Source organism: Loxodonta africana, chromosome 18 (assembly GCF_030014295.1).
Source record: "Loxodonta africana isolate mLoxAfr1 chromosome 18, mLoxAfr1.hap2, whole genome shotgun sequence".
Lineage (NCBI taxonomy): Eukaryota > Metazoa > Chordata > Mammalia > Proboscidea > Elephantidae > Loxodonta > Loxodonta africana.
In genome coordinates this window covers 62676693-62699716 of record NC_087359.1, presented here as the reverse complement: position 1 = coordinate 62699716, position 23024 = coordinate 62676693, and the positions used below count along the sequence as shown (strand labels likewise).

General features: G+C 40.9%; 1 protein-coding gene across 1 annotated transcript in view; it reads right to left on the bottom strand.

The window, feature by feature from the left end:
* The window catches only part of RPH3AL (rabphilin 3A like (without C2 domains)), a 145618-nt gene that overhangs the window by 82588 nt on the left and 40006 nt on the right, over positions 1 to 23024 (bottom strand). The window contains 1 exon segment of the mRNA XM_010596480.3: positions 21922 to 22008. Within this exon segment, the coding sequence (XP_010594782.1) occupies positions 21922 to 22008 (87 nt within the window).

Here is a 23024-nt window from a genome sequence, read left to right as displayed (position 1 = left end):
GCACTGCAGCCACTTATCTGATCAGAATTATGGGCCAAATTCAGTTCAGTATCTTGGGAAATAGCATGTTCTTACCAGTAATAAGGAAACAGACTGGTGACTGGTCTGGAAAACTTTTGAGCTCAGCGAAAATTAACTTCTGCGCAGTGGATTGGAAAAAAGGAGACTCTAAAATAATCAGCAAAGTTAAGTTTTCACACACCTAGTAAAGTTCCCTTTTGCTTCTTTGCTGGACATTTTTTTCCTTTCTATCTGTCTACTGAAAAATTATTCCTCTGAGACTAACAGGTTTGACTCAAAAACTAGCTGAAACCAAAGAAACTCCATGACAAGTAAATTAATGGCTTACAGTCATGTGGCAACTATGAATCCAGCCAAGTGAGAAATCACACACTGGCTGGAAAGACGCACAGGCCAGTTTTGCTTTAAGAAAAGATGGCTGAAGAAATACTTTAAAAAGCCCTAGAAATAACAAAGAGTTCTATTTAAGACTCTAAACCTGACTGCCCTGTTGAGAAAAGAAGAAAACCTCATTTTTAAATGCCATTTAAAATGAAATGCCGCGAAGAAGAAGAAAAAACCTTCTACAGTCACTTTTATTCCATAGTCAAAGGCAAAGCCCCATGCAATTGACAAAAGGTTCCCTATCATCCTTTGAGGACACTACCCTCATTCATGACCATGATAATTCCTCTCACAATCACAATAAAAAGGAGGGAATGTTACAGTTACAACACTTGTAGATATGGCACCTGTATAAAAACTTGTAAACCTAGTTTATCAAGATTTGTTTTAATTAGTATCTTACCAGGACACAGAAAAGCCTAACAACAGACTGAAAAAACACATTGAAAAAAGGAAAAAAAAAAACCCTGAAAAGTTATTACTAATTAAACTCAATGCTTCAGGCACTGAATTATTAGATCAAACAAAAGCAGTAGCTCAGTTTTTAAAATGTCATCCTTGTGGTTTCTGTTTTTTTTTTTTATATATATATATATATATATAAGAAAAATTTATTGGGCAAAAGTTTAAAACTACAAACAAGAGAAAAAAAGAAATCTGTATATCATTTAACCAAACTATTTACAAAACATTCTCATTTAATTCAAACGTTATAGACCAGACTTTAAAAAAAAAAAACCACTACTAAGTGACTTTAGCTTTTAAACACTGAATCTTTTAATTATCAACAAGCAGTCCCTAAAGAGGAACTTATAAGTTAGAAAGAAGTTGGATACTACCAGCACCCAACAATAAAACTTTAGTGACGACCTAATAGCAAAATTGTCTACCAAATTATTTACCTCTTCCCATAATTCAGATTTACATTTACCCTTGCATTTAAGAAGAAATAAAATAGTTCTCTTATTAGAAAAATATTAGTAAAGTAAGGAATTCTTTGAATCTACCAATTACGTAATTTCTCATTGCCAAGAAAAGAGGCAAGTAAAAGATTAAGTAGGATTTTGTTTCTGCTTGTGCTCTAGCAAACATTTTTAGCTTTTTCTGTCTGCTCTCTTGCAGATGCTTTGGTCTGGGATGCTGGCTTTAAAATTTCCAGTTTGCAGAAAGAGGCCTTAGAAAACACTTAACGCCAGCTTAGATGCAAAGGTTACTTGTCCCAGGTTTGGGGTAAAGGTTACTTGTCCAAGTTTAGGGCAAGTAGATCCAAGGGAGATTAGATCCAAGGTAGACAAGATCCAAGGGAGATCTTTGATAATTTTAAGATATGTTAACCTGACTGAAACAGCTTGAAATTGTGTAGCTACTTGTGCGTACGTGTGTCTTGTTTTGTGTTGTGCTGTTCTAAGAATGTTATGTCATCGTTGGCTGTCATAAAATGGAAAATCATAAAGAAAAATACGGGCAGAGGCCTTATAAGCCTGTTTGAACTAGCTCCAGAAGGACCCAATGAGTAAGTGATTCTCACTCAAGATGGTGTGCACTTGGACAAAATTTGCAATAAGTTACCTAGAAAAATGGGTAAGATTCTCTCTTGAGGACTTTGGTTCTAATCTAGAGAGAGCATTCAATATGGGTTTCCTTTTTTATCACTCTGTGTGCTAACATGAGGTAGGTCACTCTAAGTCTCAGCTCCAAAGAAAATTATTTCTTGTGTCTGTCTTATGAATTAGGCTTTCAACAGCTACTCTAAAAAACATTAACATGAATTAATCTATTTTAAAAGCTGCACTGTAAAAAGATATATTTTGATTGCTATAACAAGATCTTAAAAAGAAACAAATTATTCTAAATTGTTTTCTCTAAAGGATCCTATGAAACATGCAAAAAAAAAAAAAAAAAAACACAATCATGAGAACAATTTCTTACCTCTGGATGGTATTATTAAATTATACTATTCCTTTAAAGGAAACCCTGGTGGTGCAGTCGTTAAGTGCTATGGCTGCTAAGATTAAAGGTCGGCAGTTTGAATCCACCAGGTGCTCCTTGGAAACTCTATGGGGCAGTTCTACTCTGTCCTATAGGGTCACTATGAATCAGAATCAACTTGATGGCAATGTTTTTTTAAAAGGTTTCTTCTAACTGGTTTAACAATAAATAATTAAATAGTGCTATGAGAATCGACTCGATGGCACTAGGTTTTTTTTAATAAGCCCAAGAATTAATAAAAAATAATTTTAACAAGTATTTTCATGCCAACTTTAAAACACCTTAAAAACTAAATAACAAGCTGGGTATTATATAAAATATGTTTTACTTAGAGAAAAAGAATACTTCTATTAATTCCAGAATAAGAAGGTTAAACTATTTACAGTAATATATTTTGTAATATACAAATTATTATATATAAGCAATAAATTATGTATAAACTTAAATTAACTTACTAATATTAAGCTAAGTTGATAGATATTTACTATAATTTAAGTTTATAAATTCTTGTATACTACAGAAAAAAGATGTACTTATTTAGATCTGATAATAAATATGTTCATTTTAAGTCACTTAAAGAGTTATACTCTAAGAAATATTTAACAAAGACAAGAAATTTTAAAGGTTTATTAAAGATTTTTGTTTAATATAATCAAAGTTCTGGTTTATTGCAACTAAAAGTTTAATGGGTTAATTCATAAGGATTTTTTAAAGCTTAATGTCAAATAACATATAAAGCAAAGAACTAGGTTTCTCAGGTTAAAATAACAATTTTCCTCAATTAATAGGCCGAAAGATTAATTTTATTTTTTGTGCAATCTTCCTCAAAAACAAAGGTTCAACAAAATAAATTCCTGAATCAAAAACAAAGCCACCCCTTTATCACCACTCCTATTTAACATTGTGTTGGAAGTCCTGGCTAAAGCAATAAGGCAAGAAACAGAAATAAAGGACACCCAAATTGGTAATAAAGAAGTTAAAACTCTCCCTATTTGCGGATAATAGAAAACCCAAAATACTCCATGAAAAAACTACTAGAACTAATAGAAAGACTCAGCAGGGTAGCAGGATACAAGATAAACATAAAAAAGCAGTTGGATTCCTATACACCAATAAAGGGAACAATGAAAAGGAAATCAGGAAAACAATACCATTTATAATAGCCCCTAAAAAAATAAAATACTTGGGAATAAATCTAACCAGGGATGTAAAGGACCTATACAAAGAAAACTACAAAACACTACTGCAAGAAACCAAAAGAGATCTACATATGTGGAAAAACTTACCATGCTCATGGACAGGTAGACTCAGCATTGTGAAAATGACAATTCTACTCAAAGCAATTTACAAATACAATGCAATACCGATCCAAATACCAACAACATTCTTTAAAGAGATGGCAAAACTTATCATTAACTTTATATGGAAAGGGAAGAAGCCCTGGATAAGTAAAGCACTTGTCATGGATTAGATCATGTCCCCCCAAAAATGTACATATCAACTTGGTTAGGCCATGCCTCCCAGTATTCTGTGGTTGTCCTCCATTTTGTGATTGCAATTTTATGTTAAAGAGGATTAGGGCAGGATTGTAACACCACCCTTACCCAAATCACATCCATGATCCAATGTAAAGGGAACTTCCCTGGGGTGTGGCCTGCACCACCTTTTCTCTCTCAAGAGATAAAAAGGAAAGGGAAGCAAGCAGAGAGTTGGGGACTTTATATCACCAAGAAAGCATCACCAGGAGTAGAGCGCATCCTTTGGACATGAGGTCCCCGTATCTGAGGAGCTTCTTGACCAGGGGAAGCCTTCCTCCAGAGCCAACAGAGAGAGAAAGCCTTCCCCTGGAGCCGACACGCTGAATTTGGACTTATAACCCACTAGACTGTGAAAAAATTAATTTCTCTTTGTTAAAGCCACCCACATGTGGTATTTCTGTTATGGCAGCACTAGATAACTAAGACAGCACTATTGAAGAAGAATAAAGCAGGAGGACTCACACTACCTGACCTACTATACAGCTATGGTAGTCCAAACAGCCTGGTACTGGTACAATGACAGATACATTGACCAATGGAACAGAATTGAGAACCCAGATGTAAATCCATCCATCTATAGTCTCCTGATCTTTGACAAGGGCCCAAAATCCATCAAACGGGGAAAAAACAGTCTTTTTAACAAATGGTGCTGGCAAAACTGGATGTCCATCTGCAAAAAAATGAAACAGGATCCATACCTTACACCACATACAAAAACTAACTCAAAATGGATCAAAGACCTAAATATAAAGCCAAAAACCATGTAGTTCATAGAAGAAAAAATAGGATCAACACTAGCAGCCCTCATACACGGCATTAACATGATACAAACGACAACCAACAACACACAAGCTCCAGAGGATAAGCTAGATAACTCAGATCTTCTAAAAATTAAACACTTATGCTCATCAAAAGACTTCACTGCAAGAGTAAAAACAGAACCTAGAGACTGGGAAAAAAATTTTGGCTATTACAAATCAGACAAAGATCTAATCTCCAAAATCTACAAGAAAATCCAACACCTCTACATTGAAAAGACAAATAATCCAATTTAAAAATGGGCAAAGGAAATAAAAACACTTCACCAAAGAAAACATTCAAGAGGCCAACAGACACATGAGGAAATGCTCAGGATCTCTAGCCATTAGAAAAATGCAAATCAAAACCACAATGAGATACCGTCTCACCCCAGAATTACTGGCATGAATCAATAAAACAGGAGATAAATGCTGGAGAGGCTGCAGGGAGATCGGAACTCTTATGCACTGCTGGTGGAAATGCAAAATGATACAATCATTTTGGAAAACGACATGGCGCTTCCTTAGAAAGTTAGAAATAGAAATACCATATAATCCAGCAATCCCACTCTCAGGAACATATCCTAGAGACATAAGAGTCATCACACGAGTAGACATGTGCACACCCATGTTCAATGCAGCATTGTTCACAACAGCAAAAAGATGCAAACAACCTAGATGCCCATCAACAGATGAATGGATAAACAAACTGTGGTACATACACCCAATGGAGTATTACGCAACGATACAATGAATCTGCGAAGCATCTCATAACATGGGGGAATCTGGAGGGCATTATGCTAAGTGAAATAAGTCAATCACAAAAGGGCAAATATTGTATGAGACCACTACTATAAAAACTCATGACAAGGTTTACATACAAGAGAAAACAATATTTGATGGTTATGAGGGAGAGGAGGGGCAGGGATGGAAAAAACACTTAATAGATGATAGATAAGTGGAAACTTGGGCAAAGAGTAAGCGAGTACACAATACTAGGAAAGCCAGCACAACCTGTACAAGGCAAGGTCATGGTAGCTCCATAGACACAACCAATCTCCCTGAGGGACTGAAGTGCTGAGCTGAGGGCTGTGGGGACCATGGTCTCGGGGAACATCTAGCTCAATTAGCATAACATAGTTTATAAAGATTATGTTCTACATTCTACTTTGGTGAGTAGCGTCTGGGGTCTTAAAAGCCTGTGAGTGGCCATCTAGGATACTCCACTGGTCTCACCCCCATTGGGAGCAAGAAGAATGAAGAAAACTAAAGACACAAGGGAAAGATTAGTCCAGACGACTAATGGAGCACAACTACCACAGCCTCCACCAGACTGAGTCCTGCACAACTAGATGGTGCCCACCTACCACCACCTACTGCTCTGACAGGGATCACAACAGAAGGTCCCAGACAGAGCTGGAGAAAAACGTAAAACAAAATTCCACCTCACCAAAAAAAGAGACCAGACTTTGGTCTGACAGATACTGGAGAAACCCTGAGAGTAGGATCCCCGGACATCCTTTTAACTCAGTACTGGAGTCACTCCTGAAGTCCACCCTTTAGCCAAAAAATCAGAAAAGCCCATAAAAGAAAACAAGACTAAATGGACACACCAGCCCACAGTCAAGGACAAGAAGCCCAGAGGGGACAGGAAAGCTAGTAACAGGGAATCTAATGTCAAGAAGGGGAAAGTGTGGACATGTTGTGGGGTGGCAACCAATGTCACAAAAACAGTATGTGTATTAATGGTTTAATGAGAAACTAATTTGCTCTGTAAACCTTCATCTAAAATACAATAAAAGAATTAATTAAGCGTAGCCATTTTTAAGTTTATCGTTCACAAATAAGTTTTACACCTTGTTAATTCACTGAAAACCCATCAAAACAGACTGTATCAGACTCATAAAGCGGACTACAACGTTTTGAACATAAATGCCATTGGACTGAATTACTATTTTAAAATTCTTATGTAGAAACTGAGTTTTTTGTTGCTACTGATCCAGAATAATATGGAACCAAAATTGGCTACATGGGACTAAGTAAACTAAAAGAATTGTCATAAGGTTTTTACGAAAATATTACTGATATTCAATGTTTTAATTTCTACATATAGGAAATTATTTTTCTTTCCTTCTTTTAATATAAGAATCAGCTATTTCAAGAACTAATAACACTATGCTAGTTACAGAATACCCTGTGAATTAATAAATGTTGTGGCTCATGTCAAAGTTTGACTAAGCACATTCAGAATATTTTAAATAATTCCGTCCATGGACTTGAAGAAATAAATGCTGAAATGACTATTATGAGAAAAGTAGTTCTTCAAAACCAAATGGCCCTTCTTTATGTTATTTATCCCAACTCCATTATTATTAAATATTGTCAATTTTTAATCCAAAATGTTTTAAAGGTTAAAGAATGTTTTCACAGGTTAAAGGAGCTTTTGACACCGAAAACCAGAATCTCAACATCTGCCTAATATTGTTCCAGAGGACTATATATATTAGAAAAGACATGAGTTAAAAGATTCCCTGGAGCTTTGTTAAAAAGGACTGTATGTAGTTCTCTTTGGTAATCCTTGTGTTGCTAAATTAGAGAGTTAAGACTTGGATACACCTCTCCCAATTAAAGAAAGCTGCTGATCGTACTTGGACAATTTAACCAACTAAAGGACTGTCTTAGTCATCCAGTGCTGCTATAACAGAAATACTACAAGTGGATGGCTTTAACAAACAGAGATTTATTCTCTCACAGCTTTGGAGGCTACAAGTCCAAATTCGGGATGCTTGCTCCAAGGGAAAGCTTTCTCTCTCTGTCAGTTCTGGGGGAAGGTCCTTGTCATCAATCTTCCTCTGGTTTAGAACTTCTCAGTGCAAGGACCCCAGGTCCAAAGGATGTACTATTCTTCTGGCTCTTGTTTCTTGGTGGTACGAGGTCCCCATGTCTCTCTGCTCACTTCTCTATTTTATATCTCAGAAGAGTTTGACTTAAGACACAACCTAATCTTGTAGATTGAGTCCTGTTTCATTAACATAGCTGCCACTAATTCCACCTCATTAACATCATAGATGTAGGATTTATAACCGATAGGCAAATCACATCAGATGATAAAATGGTGGATAATCACACAATACTGGGAATCATGAACTAGCCAAGCTGACAGATATTTTGGGGGGACACAATTCAATCCATGACAAGGCCTCAAACTAAAATTAAAAAATTTCCAGAATAAAAAACAAGACAAAATCTTGCATGGACAACACATTCCAAGATCCAGGACCAGGCCTGTAAATCCTTTACTCCCAAACACTGGAACACATAAATAGAAATACAATTCTTGGGCCTTGAATACTTCTTTTTCTAATATTTGCTACCCTTTTTTCTTACATATCCTTCTCCTGGTGAATGAATGTTACTGAAATTATTGCTTTGTGCCTAACCTTCATTATTTTAGTAGCTTTATTCTATCAACTAGGTTTTATTAATCATAAGACAAATTTGTATAATTAAACCTTTCCATGTGCTTTAACCTAAAACCGTTCCTTTATATTTTTCTCTGTAGTCATTAAGTTATTTGCCTCACCCATTCTTGTTTACTCATATATGCCCTTGTTTAAAGAATCCCATTTTAATTTCTCAGTCATTTGTACGCTAATTGCTCTTGTTTATTTCTTCTGGGCAATTTTCCTCCACTATGAAGCCTTTCTTAAGTTCTTTATTACTATGCCTTGTAATAATCACTGAGGCTTAAAAAGGATAATGCTTTTGTCAGACTGGCTCAATCAGTAGCAGCCACATCCTGTCACTCCTGAATTAACACCACTAGTGAAATGGCAGAAGACATTCATAAAATACATCGACAAGCAGTTTGACTTCACTTCATTTCCACCTATGGGTATACTTTCTTTTTCTGATTTATTCTGTTGGTTACCACAAGGAATAGGGTCATGGCTGAGACCTTTATTGCAAACTGGAATAGTTATTCTGATAATAATTGGAATTGTTAAATGTATTATGAAATGTGTGTCTAATTTAAGAAACTCTTCACCTCCGAAACAACTTATATATATTAATTCCTGTCACTTTTGCAACATGGTAGATGGGTCCTGCACTCTATATTAGCTTCAATGAAAAGGTCAGATATTCCTCCAATCTGGCCTAGGCTTCTGAGTTGTTACCCTTCCGGATAACAGCATCCAGACAAGATACACAGTGAGGAACCAGATGGCATTTGACTAAGTAAGTCATTAGCTTAAAGGCCTGGAGCAGGATGGACTATCATCTAGGATATAAAGACCATGCTAAGGACATCTGGTAGCGAAGTGATTAAGAGCTTGGCTGCTGACCAAAAGGTTGGCAGTTCGAATCTACGAGCTGCCCCTTGGAAACTCTATGGGGCAGTTTTATTCTGTCCTATAGGGTCACTATGAATCAGAATCAAGTCAACAGCAGCGGGTTTTTATGGGTTTAAGGACATCTCATAATAAGATCATTGAAGATGGCTGCTCGGACACAGCATTGTGAATTTCCAGGAGCCACCCTGCAATCAAGGAACTAGTGGTTCCTGACTATGGACAAAGAGGGTCAACATCAGAGATAAAGCAAGCATAAACCATGAACACTGAGTCTCCACCTGGGAGCAACATATCAACAATCCATGCAGAAGAAAGCATGCCTGTAAGTGTGATCAAAGGATGCTCAATCGAAATCGTTCATCAAAAGAAGGGAATGACGTGGAGATCCTAAAAGATTATTATGAGATAGATGGCCTGAAAAAGAAAAGCTAAAGTGGGGTCCAGGTTAGAATTCACTCTGTGTCAAAAACCTGTAGAACCAGAAAACTAAACCAGTTAGAGCAATTCTGTTATCTGGTGTCTAAGAGAATGTGGTTTTCTTCCTTGTAACAAAGCCAAGGAGCTTTTATGTAACTTCTACATTTCCAAAGAAGAATGTCCTGTGACCACTCTGTGAACTTGTATGGTTGTTAAGTGGCAACTAACCAACAAAGCACCCATATCACTATGTAGTAGCTATCTTACCTCATCAAGCACCGATCAGAATTTTGTCATTTCCAAAGGAGCCTTAATCCAAACAAACCAATCTCTATGGTTTGTTCCCAAGGAGCCTTAAAACAAAACTTGCAAGCCACCAACCAATGTAATGTCACTAAGTAGTCAATCAGTCAACAAAGCTCTGTAAACCAATCATTATTATTAAGGCCCTTTTCTGTTATCCCATCCTTGTCGCCAAAATGTCATAGGGGGAAAAGACCCCAGGCTCAAATTTAATTAGAAAAGATTTTTATTAAGCCAAGACAAAAACAAAGACAATCATTGCAATGAGGGATTCTGCTAGTCTCTTGGACCTGGTGCACACTGGCAGATTCCTCACTGCAATGACTGCCTTTGTCTTGGCTTAATAAAAATCTCCTTTAATTAAATTTGAGTCTGGGATCTTCCCCCCATGGCAGTTACTACAAGAAATAAGGCTTCCTTTCAGTTTAAAAGTGACAACTTTGAGGTCATTTATGCAGCACTTGAGCTGTGACTCTGAAGCCCTGAGTTTATCTCTTTCTTTCACCACTTGTCTAGTGAAAGTAGGACCAACCAACCAGCTTCCTTATACTTCTCATCCTGACAAAAATTGTAGAAAAGTATCAAACATGCATTCCCCCAGAACCTCACCTCTCACCAATACTTGATCAACTAGTGTTGATATTTTGCATATTTCTATTGCCACCTCACACCATGGATTAGCAGTGCCCTCTTTATTACTGGAAGCAGAGTCATCAGTTAAGACCAACCAGACTTGAGAACCAATTTAGAAAACTCATCCTTACAATTTTCTTTCTCTAGAACCATTCTTGGTACCAAATGTCTTAGTCTGGGTTTTCTAGAGAAGCAAAACCAGTGAAGCGTATATACGCACACACACACACGTACATGTTATCTATATAGCTATATCTCTCTCTATATATACATGTGTGTGTCTGTGTGTCTATATATATATGCACCCTGGTGATGCAGTGGTTAAGGTGCTCGACTGGTAACTGAAAGGTCAGCAGTTTGATACCACCAGAGGCTCCGGTGGAGAAAGATGAGACAGTCTGCTTCCGTACAGATTGCTAATAGTTGGAATCTACTAAACAGCAGTGGGGTTTTTTGGTTATGTATATTGCCCGAGTCATCTAGTGCTGCTATAACGGAAATGTCACAAGTGGATGGCTTTAACAAAGAGATGTTTATTCTCTCTGAGTTCAGTAGGCCAGAAGTTCAAATTCAGGGTGTCAGCTCCAGGGGAAGGCTTTCTTTCTCTGTTGGCTCTGGAGGAAAGTCCTTGTCATCAGTCTTCTCTTGATCTGGGAGCATCTCTGTGCAGGAACCTCGGGTCCAAAGACACGCTCTGCTTTCTTGGTGGTATGAGGTCCCCAAGCTGCTTCTCTCTTTTATATCTCAAAAGAGATTGGCTACTCACAGCAGATCCCATCATGGGCGTGATCATATATAAACACTGAGAATCATGGTCCAGCCAAGTTGACAGATATTTTTGGGGGACACAATTCAATCCATGATATTCCACCCTTTGGCCCCCCAAAATTCATGTCCTTGCCACATGTAAAACATAGCAAAAGTCTTAATTCAATTCCAAGTCCAAAATCCAAAAATTTCTCTTCATCTGTGAAATCTAGAATACAAGTTATCTGCTTCCAAAGTACAATGGCAGAACAGGCACAAGCTAGACATTTCCATTATAAACGGGAGAAATTGGAGGGAAAGAAGGCATAACAGGCACCAAGCAAGTCAGCAAAACACATTACATTAGCCCTCGAGGCTTGAAAATAATCCTCTGTTCTCTGAGACCATTTACACGATAGCCCTGCCCTCCAGATTCTAAGTATTGGCCACACTCTCCAGATTGTGAGTGGAGGCCCCTTGGCCCTGGGCTTCAGCTCTGCCCCCCAGGCCCACTGGGACAGCAACTCTGCACCCTCGGCTTTAGATGCACCATCCTCGTAGTCCATCTGAGTGGCGACTCCACCCTTAGAAAATCCAGAGGCCATGGCTCCACCCTTTGAAACCCTGGAGGTCCTGGCCATGCCTTTTGAGACTGAGGCAGCTTGGCTTCCTGTGTTCCTTGTCTCTTCAGCTTCTACTTCCTGGTTCCTTGGCTTCTCAGCCCTCAGGCCTCATGCCTTGCTGGGGCAAGTGTTCCAAAGCTCTGTAGCTCCACTGATAAGTGCCTGGAGGCACCCCACTCTACCAGGAAGCCTCCTGTGCACAGGTACTCAGTTCTCTCACACCGTGGGTTGGCTCCAGTACTGTCTGATGCTGGTCTCCTGGTTCTGCTGCTGCTGGTCCTCTGCTGCTGTTGGTCCTCTGCTGGTGCTACTTCTCTGCTGCTGCTGGTCCTCTATGCATTCACAGTCTCAAAACTGCTTACACATTTTAGCTATCTGTTAGATCAGCACCCCACTCCCGGTATCAAATTCTGTCTTAGTCATCTAGTGCTGCTATAACAGAAGTACTATAAGCAGATGGCTTTAACAAAGAGAAGTTTATTCTCTCATAGTCCAGTAGGCCAGAAGTCCAAATTCAGAGTGCCGGCTCCAGGGGAAGGCTTTCTGTCTCTCTGTCACTCTGGAGGAAGGTCCTTATCTTCAGTTTTCCCTTGGTCTGGGAGCATCTCAGCACAGGAACCTCAGGTCCAAGGATGCACTCTGCTCCCAGTGCTGCTTTCTTGGTGGTATGGGGCCCCCATGTCTCTCTGCCCGCTTCTCTCATATCTCAGAAAAGATTGGCTACTCACAGCAGATCCCATCATGGGAGTGATCACATACAAACACTGAGAATCATGGCCCAGTCAAGCTGACAGATTTTTTTGAGGACACAATTCAATCCATGACATATATATATACACACACAGGGAGGGAGAGGGAGAGATTGAGATTTATCTCAAGGAAATGGCTCACGCGGATACAGAGGCTGGCAAGTCCCAGCGTCAGGCTGGAGACTTCTCCTGAGTCATGTAGCTAAAGGGGCTGATGATCTCAGAACCCCAGATTGGCAGATCAGATGACAAGCTGCTGGCTCACGGGCTGAAGAGGCTGATGAATCCTAAGACTGGCAGGCGATACGGCAAGCTGCTGGCTCAAGTCCCAAGAACTGGAGGTAAGATGATGGCAAGCCTGATGCAGGATCCAGAGTGAGCAAAAACCAGTGAGCTTTGCCAGAATGTCCACATATACTGGATGCAGGCCACACCCCTGACAAAACTCCCCTTACAACTGATTGGCTGATCACAACAGATCAATCATGGAGGTGATTATATTATATCACAAAATGGGGGATAACTGCATCATTACCTGCCAAGTTACATCATTACGGAACAGCCAAACCACTGAGAATCATGGCCCAGCCAAGTTGGCACACAACCTTAACCATCACAGCAGCCAAATACTTAACATGTTTGTACCACTCAGGGACTCCTATGAACATGAATAGCTCAGGACTGTTAAGGAATGTAAGAGTAACTAGTGGCGTGGCTGGATAGGGCCAGCCACTGCAGCAGCCCTCTACTAAGTTATTAAGTTTGCTCAATTCGTCTTTTCTTCCATCCACCTTCTTCCCTGTGACAGCTCTTTCATCCTTGCCCTCCCATAACTCAGCTGTGACTGTCATTTCATTTTGCTAAGGTGTCCCCTACAAGATAATGTTTTATAGAATCTCCTCTGTTGTAAACATCTGCATCTTAAAAGTGGCTCCCTAAAAACCGGAAGGACCTTGTCATGGATTCAATTATGCCCCCCCCCCCGACAAAATGTGTGTATCAACTTGGTTAGGCCATGATTCCCAGTATTCTGTGGTTGTTCTCCATTTTGGGATTGTAATTTTATGTTAAAGAGGATTAGGGCGGGATTGTAATACCCTTACCAGGTCACAACCTTGATCCAATGTAAAGGGAGTTTCCCTGGAATGTGGCTTGTACCACCTTTTATCTCTCAAGAGATAAAAGGAAACAGAAGCAAGCAGTGAGCTGGGGGCCTCATACCACCAAGAAACCAGCACCAGGAACAGGGGGTGTCCTTTGGACCCAGGGTCTCTGGGCCTGAAAAGCTCCTCAACCAGGGGAAGATTGAGGACAAGGACCTTCCTCCAGAGCCAAGAGAAAAGAAAGCCTTCTCCTGGAGCTGACGCCCTGAATTTGGACTTGTAACCTACTACTAGACTGTGAGAAAATAAATTTCTCTTTGTTAAAGCCATCCACTTGTAGTATTTCTGTCACAGTAGCACTAGATGACTAAGACAGACCTCAAGTTCAAAGGGGGATGTCCTGGCTGGGTGAGGAGGGGAGGCTTCTAATATTTATGAGTCCCTACACTTTAACTATCTTGCTGAATTCTCATAGCAACTCAGGGAAGAGGGTATTAGCACCTCCACTTAGAGACAAGGAATCAGGGACCTCTGGCAAGACAGAATAATACTAGTTCACACTTTAAGGCTCTCCCTGCAACATTCCTTGTTCCAAAGACTTAGCAATGCTAGATGAAAATATTTTTAAAGCAGCAGCAACAACAGGTAAACTTATTTGTGCTCAACTACAAGATATGTATCTCAATGGATGTTGTTGTTGTTGTTGTTGTTGTTGTTAGGCGCCGTTGAGTCGGTTCCGACTCATAGCGACCCTATGCACAACAGAACAAAACACTGCCTGGTCTTCAGCCATCCTTACAATTGTTGTTATGCTTGAGCTCATTGTTGCAGCCACTGTGTCAATCCACCTTGTTGAGGGTCCTCCTCTTTTCCACTGACCCTGTACTCTGCCAAGCATGATGTCCTCTCCAGGGGCTGATCCCTCCTGACAATATGTCCAAAGTATGTAAGATGCAGTCTCGCCATCTTTGTGTCTAAGAAGCATCTGGCTATACTTTTTCTAAGACAGATTTGTTCGTTCTTTTGGCAGTCCGTGGTATATTCAATGTTCCTCGCCAACACCACAATTCAAAGGCATCAATTCTTCTTCGGTCTTCCTTATTCATTGTCCAGGTTTCACATGCACATGATGCGATTGAAAATACCATGGCTTGGGTCAGGCGCACCTCAGTCTTCAGGGTGACATCTTTGCTCTTCAACACTTTGACGAGGTCCTTTGCAGCAGATTTACCCAATACTATGCGTCTTTTGATTTCTTGACTGCTGCTTCCACGGCTATTGATTGTGGATCCAAGTAAAATGAAATCCTTGACAACTTCAATCTTTTCTCTGTTCATCATGATGTTGCTCATTGGTCCAGTTGTGAGGATTTTTGTTTTATGTTGAGGTGCAACCCATACTGAAGGCTGTGGTCTTTGATCTTCATTAGTAAATGCTTCAAGTCCTCTTCACTTTTAGCAAGCAAGGTTGTGTCATCTGCATAACGCAGGTTGTTAATGAATCTTCCTCCAATCCTGATGCCCCGTTCTTCTTCATATAGTCCAGCTTCTCGTATTTTTTGCTCAGCATACAGATTGAATAGGTATGGTGAAAGAATACAAGCCTGACCCACACCTTTCCTGACTTTAAACCAATCAGTATTCCCTTGTTCTGTCAGAACAATCGCCTCTTGATCTATGTAAAGGTTCCTCATGAGCACAATTAAGCGTTCTTGAATTTCCATTCTTCCCAATGTTATCCATAGTTTGTTATAATCCACACAGTCGAATGCCTTTGCACAGTCAATAAAACACAGGTAAACATCCTTCTGGTATTCTCTGCTTTCAGCCAGGATCCATCTGACATCAGCAATGATATCCCTGGTTCCACGTCCTCTTCTGAAATCAGCCTGAATTTCTGGCAGTTCCCTGTCAATATACTGCTGCAGCTATTTTTTAATATCTTCAGCAAAATTTTGCTTGCGCGTAATATTAATGATATTGTTCTATAATTTCCACATTCAGTTGGATCACCTTTCTTGGGAATAGGCATAAATACGGATCTCTTCCAGTCAGTTGGCCAGGAAGCTGTCTTCCATATTTCTTGGCATAGACGAGTGAGCACCTCCAGCACTGCATCTGTTTGTTGAAACATCTCAATTGATATTCCATCAATTCCTGGAGCCTTGTTTTTCACCAGTGCCTTCAGAGCAGCTTGGACTTCTTCCTTCAGTACCATTGGCTCCTGATCATATGCCACCCCTTGACATGGTAGAACATCGACTATTTCTTTCTGGTATAATGACTCTGTGTATTCCTTCCATCTTCTTTTGATGCTTCCTGCGTCGTTTAATATTTTCCCCATGGAATCCTTCACTATTGCAACTCGAGGCTTGAATTTTTTCTTCAGTTCTTTCAGCTTGAGAAATGCCAAGCGTGTTCTTCCCTTTTGGTTTTCCACCTCCAGCTCTTTGCACCTGCCATTATAATGCTTTACTTTGTCTTCCGGAGAGGCCCTTTGAGATCTTCTGTTCAGTTCTTTTACTTCATCAATTCTTCCTTTTGCTTTAGCTGCTTGACACTCAAGAGCAAGTTTCAGAGTCTCCTCTGACATCCATCTTGGTCTTCTCTTTCTTTCCTGTCTTTTCAGTGACCTCTTGCTTTCTTCATGGATGATGTCCTTATTCCACAACTCGTCTGGTCTGTGGTCACTAGTGTTCAGTGCTTCAAATCTATTCTTCAGATGGTCTCTAAATTCAGGTGGGATATACTCAAGGTCATATTTTGGCTCTCGTGGACTTGCTCTGATTTGCTTCAGTTTCAGCTTGAACTGGCATATGAGCAATTGATGGTCTGTTCCACAGTCGGCCCCTAGCCTTGTTCTGACTGATGATATTGAGCTTTTCCATCATCTCTTTCCACAGATGTAGTCAATTTGATTTCTGTGTGTTCCATCTGGCAAGGTCCATGTGTATAGTTGCCATTTATGTTGGTGAAAGAAGGTATTTGCAATGAAGAAGTTGTTGGTCTTGCAAAATTCTATTATTCGACGTCTGGCATTTTTTCTATCACCAAGGCCATATTTTCCAACTACTGATCCTTCTTCTTTGTTTCCAACTTTTGCATTCCAATCGCCAGTAATTATCAATGCATCTTTTTTTTTTTTTTAACTTTTATTAAGCTTCAAATGAATGTTTACAAATCCAATCAGTCTGTCACATATAAGTTTACATACATCTTACTCCGTACTCCCACTTGCTCTCCCCCTATTGAGTCAGCCCTTTCAGTCTCTCCTTTCGTGACAATTTTGCCAGCTTCCCTCTCTCTCTATCCTCCCATCCCCTCTCCAGACAAGAGTTGCCAACACACTCTCAAGTGTCCACCTGATATAATTAGCTCACTCTTCATCAGCATCTCTCTCCCACCCGCTGACCAGTCCCTTTCATGTCTGATGAGTTGTCTTTGGGGATGGTTCCTGTCCTGTGCCAACAGAAGGTCTGGGGACCATGGCCACCGGGATTCCTCTAGTCTCAGTCAGACCATTAAGTCTGGTCTTTTTATGAGAATTTGGGGTCTGCATCCCACTGATCTCCTGTTCCCTCAGGAGTTCTCTGTTGTGCTCCCTGTCAGGGCAGTCATCGATTGTGGCCGGGCACCAACTAGTTCTTCTGGTCTCAGGATGATGTAGGTCTCTGGTTCATGTGGCCCTTTCTGTCTCTTGGGCTCTTAGTTATCGTGTGACCTTGGTGTTTTTCATTTTCCTTTACTCCAGGTGGGTGGAGACCAATTGATGCATCTTAGATGGCTGCTTGTTAGCATTTAAGACCCCAGACGCCACATTTCAAAGTGGGATGCAGAATGTTTTCATAATAGAATTATTTTGCCAATTGACTTAGAAGTCCCCTCAAACCATGTTCCCCAGACCCCCGCCCTTGCTCTGCTGACCTTTGAAGCATTCATTTTATCCCGGAAACTTCTTTGCTTTTGGTCCAGTCCAATTGAGCTGACCTTCCATGTATTGAGTGTTGTCTTTCCCTTCACCTAAAGCAGTTCTTATCTACTGATTAATCAATAAAAAACCCTCTCCCTCCCTCCCTCCCTCCCTCCCCGCTCCGTAACCACAAAAGTATGCGTTCTTCTCGGTTTTTACTATTTCTCAAGATCTTATAATAGTGGTCTTATACAATATTTGTCCTTTTGCCTCTGACTAATTTCGCTCAGCATAATGCCTTCCAGGTTCCTCCATGTTATGAAATGTTTCACAGATACGTCACTGTTCTTTATCGATGCGTAGTATTCCATTGTGTGAATATACCACAATTTATTTACCCATTCATCCGTTGATGGACACCTTGGTTGCTTCCAGCTTTTTGCTATTGTAAACAGAGCTGCAATAAACATGGGTGTGCATATATCTGTTTGTGTGAAGGCTCTTGTTTCTCTAGGGTATATTCTGAGGAGTGGGATTTCCGGGTTGTATGGTAGAGTTCTATTTCTAACTGTTTAAGATAACGCCAGATAGATTTCCAAAGTGGTTGTACCATTTTACATTCCCACCAGCAGTGTATAAGAGTTCCAATCTCTCCGCAGCCTCTCCAACATTTATTATTTTGTGTTTTTTGGATTAATGCCAGCCTTGTATCAACGCATCTTGATTGCACGCGTCTGTCAGTTTGTCGTACTGTGGGGGCTTCCGCGTTGCTGTGATGCTGGAAGCTATGCCACCAGTGTATGGTCACCCATGGAGGACAGGTTTCAGCTGAGCTTCCAGACTAAGATAGACTAGGAAGAAGGACCCAGCAGTCTACTTCTGAAAAGCATTAGCCAGTGAAAACCTTATGAATAGCAGCGGAACCCTGTCTGATATAGTGCTGGAAGACGAGGCCCCCAGGTTGGAAGGCACTCAAAAGATGACTGGGGAAGAGCTGCCTCCTCAAAGTAGAGTCGACCTTAATGACGTGGATGGAGTAAAGCTTTGGGGACCTTCATTTGCTGATGTGGCATGACTCAAAATGAGAAGAAAAAGCTGCAAACATCCATTAATAATCAGAATCTGGAATGTACAAAGTATGAATCTAGGAAAATTGGAAATCGTCAAAAATGAAATGGAATGCAGAAACATCGATATCCTAGGCATTAGTGAGCTGAAATGGACTGGTATTGGCCATTTTGAATCGGACAACCATATAGTCTACTATGCTGGGAATGACAACTTGAAGAGGAATGGTGTTGCATTCATCGTCAAAAAGAATGTATCAAGATGTATCCTGAAGTACAACGGTGTCAGTGATAGGATAATATCCATACGCCTACAAGGAAGACCAGTTAATACGACTATTATTCAAATTTACGCACCAAACACTAGGGCCAAAGATGAAGAAATAGAAGATTTTTATCAGCTGCTGCAGTCTGAAATTGATCGAACATGCAATCAAGATAATCTCAATGGATAAGAAGCTCAAAATAGTAAGAGGGGCTAAAGGTATGGCCTCCTGGGTTCTCCCAAGGTATGGGGACTAACAGTGTCCCATGGGAGGTTGGGGACCAGAGCCAGGATCACTGAAAATGGGGGCTGATGAAGGGGCATTCTCACCTAGATGTGGAAGCTGAAAAAAGGCAGGAATACACTCCAAGACTACAGTTTATATCAGAAAGTTGAACACTGAGGGAAGCTAGAAGCAGAACACACAGCCAGGGCCTGGGCCAGGCTGCCCACTACTTTGATGGTTGGCTCTGGGAATAATCTCATGATCACCATGTACAAGGAGCTCACCACTAACCCAAGACACACAGCTCTGCATTGGAGGAGTCAGGGGCTGAGTGGAAGCAACAGAAAAACCACTTAGCAAGGAGAGCTGGATGAGAGATGTGCAGGTAGGAAAAGAGAGAGACTGTCTCCCACTCAAGATGAGCGTACAAACCAAAATTCCAAAACACCTGAGGGAAACTAATGCTAAGACAGACAACCAACAAAATCAACAATCGGGAGAAAGTCTCAAAGAATGATTTAATGAATTGGAAGGCAGTACTGAGGAATTTACCCAGAAAGTATCACAGAAAGATCTATAAAATAAGTAAGAAAGAACAGTTGGAGCTACGGAGGATGAATTAAAAGGCTCTAAAAGTTCTTGGGTGGGGCAAACAGTTAAGTGTTTGGCTAGTAACTGAAAGGTTAGCGGTTCAAATCCACTCAAAGGAAACTTGGAAGAAAAGTCCTGTTGATATACTTCTGAAACATCACAGCCTTGTAAACTCTGTGGACTGCAGTTCTACTCTGAAACACATGGGGTCTCCATGAGTCAGAATCTACTTGACAGCAACTGGTAAAATGAATCCAACAGGATTTCCAGAAGAACAGAGATGGAATGGCAGAGTAGTAATATTCAAGAATATTGTGGCTGAGAATTTTCCAGAACTAAAGGCAGTGTATGGGTTCTCAGATTAAAATTGTACCCCAAGTACCAAGCAAGATTAAAAAAAGAAATCCATACCTGAAACCCAGGGGCAGGCTCCCTCTGCCTAACTCATTCTGCCTACACCCCTCCCCACCCTTCAAGGCCTTCCCCAGAAGCTGCCTGGCCAACATCCTGCTGTGTTCAGGCTCCACTTCTGATCCCGGTGCAGTGGGGAGGACCCTAGGCTTGGGGTTAGGAGATGTGGGTTCTAGCCCCCTCCTGCTACTGACTAAGAGTAAGCCATGATTTCCTCCCCTAAAATGGGATCAGAACTAGAATTATAGAAGCTTAGCATCAGAAGGAGTCCCTGGGTGGTGCAAATGGTTAAGTGCTTGGTTACTAACTGAAAGGTTGGCAATTCAAATCCACCTAGAGGTGACTCAGAAGAAAAGGCCTGATGATGTACTTCCAAAAATTCAGCTACTGAAACTATGAAGGACCATACTTTCGGGTGACATCTAGGTCAGTTGGCATAGCATAGTTCATAAAGAAAATGTTCTGCGTTCCACTTGGGGGAAAAACATCTGGGGTCTTAAAAGCTTGCGAGCCATCATCTAAGATACGTCCATTGGCCCTCTCCTGCCCAGAGCAAAGGAGAATGAAGGAAGCCAAAGACACAAGAAAAATTATTAGCTCAAAGGACTAAAGGACCACATGAACCAGAGACTCCACCAGCCTGAGCCCAGAGGAACTAGATGGTGCCCGGTACCACCACTGACAACTCTGACAGCGATCACAATAGACAGTCCCAGACAGAAAGGGAGAAAAATGTAAAATAGAATTCAAATTCATGGAAAAAGACCAGACCTACTGGTCTGACAGAGACTGGAGGAACCTCCGAGATACTGTGCTAACTCAGAACTGAAACCACTCCCAGAGCCCAGTTTTCAGACAAAAGTTAGATAGGCCTATAAAACAGACAATAACACATGTGAGGAATGGGTTTCTTAGTTCAAATATATGAGACCAAATAGATAATTCCCACACAAAAGCAAGATGAGAAGGCAGGAGGGGCAGGAACTGGACAAATGGACACAGGGAACCCAGGATGAAAGGCAGAGTGTGCTGTTACATTGTAGGGATTGCAACCAATGTCACAACATTAGTATGCATATAAATTTTTGAATGAGAAATTAACTTGAGCTGTAAACTTTCATCTAAAGCACACACACAAACACAACTGAGAAAGCCTACTGTGCATAGTTCTATTCTGACATACATGGGTAACCATTAGTAGAAATCAATTCAGTGAGCAGGCCCTGGCTGCATTTGATTTCCAGACCCCCTGCTAACTATCTTGATGCTCCCAAGTTTCTTAACCTTTTGTGTCTCCATCTCCCCACCAACAAAAGGACTTACCTGTGGGGTTGATGTAAGGATCAAACTAATTAACACATGCAAAAACTTAGTGTATGGTCAGGTACATAGTACATTTTCAACCCAGGGCAACTATCACTATAACAGTATGTCCCCCTCCCCCAGCCAAATACCACATGCACATATACTGCCAGTGGGAGGGACTTCCCACTGAAACCAGGGTCCTGAGGCACAGCAGAACCAGGGCCCGCTGCCACCTCTGCACCTGGGAAACGGACAAGCCAGCAAGTTGCCCCCTCCTCACCCTCATTCCCTATGCCCCACCCGGTAGTCCCTCCTTGACCTTGACAGAAGCCCCTCCCAGCGACTAATCATCCACTTTCCCATAATTGAATGTGCCGGGCTCCGCCCCAGCCTCCCCCGAGCACCCACCCCCAGCCTCCCCTGCGCACCCCCATGTGCCCACCCCCAGCCTGCCCTGCACATCCCCGTGCGCAGGGAGGCTACCCTACCTCTCTTTGCTCACTGCAGATCTTACACAGCCACAGGGGCCGCTTCTGGCCAGGGGAGGCCTCGATCCCACATTTGGTGCAGACTTTCTACAAGAGAGAGAAACATAAACACTTCAGCCACGTCCTCCTTGGCTGAGGGGCTGGGAAAGCTGTGACTGAGGCTCACTTTTTTTTTTTAATTTACTTTTTGTAAATTATACACAGCAGAATATACACCAACAAATTTCTACATGTACAATTCAGTACAACTGATGACATTCTTCAAGTCATGCAACCATTCTCACTCCTTTTCTGAATTGTCACTCCCCCATTAACTCACTGCCCTCTAAGTTTCCTACCTAATTTTTTGTATTCCTGTTGCCAATTTGATCCCATATTGATTTAAAAGCACAATGCTCAAAGCAGACAGTCTTTACAAGTTAAACTGTTCTCTGTTTAGAGAAGACTTCAGGGGATATTTTTGGTTTAAGGTTTAAAGATTATCTCAGGGCAATAGTTCATCCATACTCACTGGCTCCAGAAAGTCCAGATTCTATGAGAATTTGAAATTCTGTACCACATTTTCCCCCGCTTTGATTAGGATTCTTCTACAGAACCTTTGATCAAAACACTCAGTAACGGCAGCCAGGTACCATCTGAGGTTCACTTTTACGTCTTCCAAGGGGACAGCATTTGCTGTAGGCCAAGGGAAGAGGGTAGATACTCCAAAAGGCACAGATAATCCCAAAATCCTTGGTCGGCTCTGAAACCTAATGAATCTTCTCATGATATAGATTCACCCCCATGATTAGGTTTTTTTAGGATCAGAGAGAAAAAAAAGCTCACTGATATTCACAGCTACATCGTCTTTAGTAGCAAAGAACTGGAAACAACCCAAATGGCCAAGGCCAAGGGAAGATCCAGACAAACACACCAGAATATTATACGGTCTTAACCTCCAGATTTTGTTGATATGTGAAACTGTGGGCAGGAAATAAAGTTACTCAACAAAGAAAAGATAAACTTGTATATGCCACGCAAAAAAATAAAAAACTCATGGATGTGCTTGACAGCTCAGAAGATGACATAGTGAGAAATACTAGTGGCAGCTTGAGCACTTACTC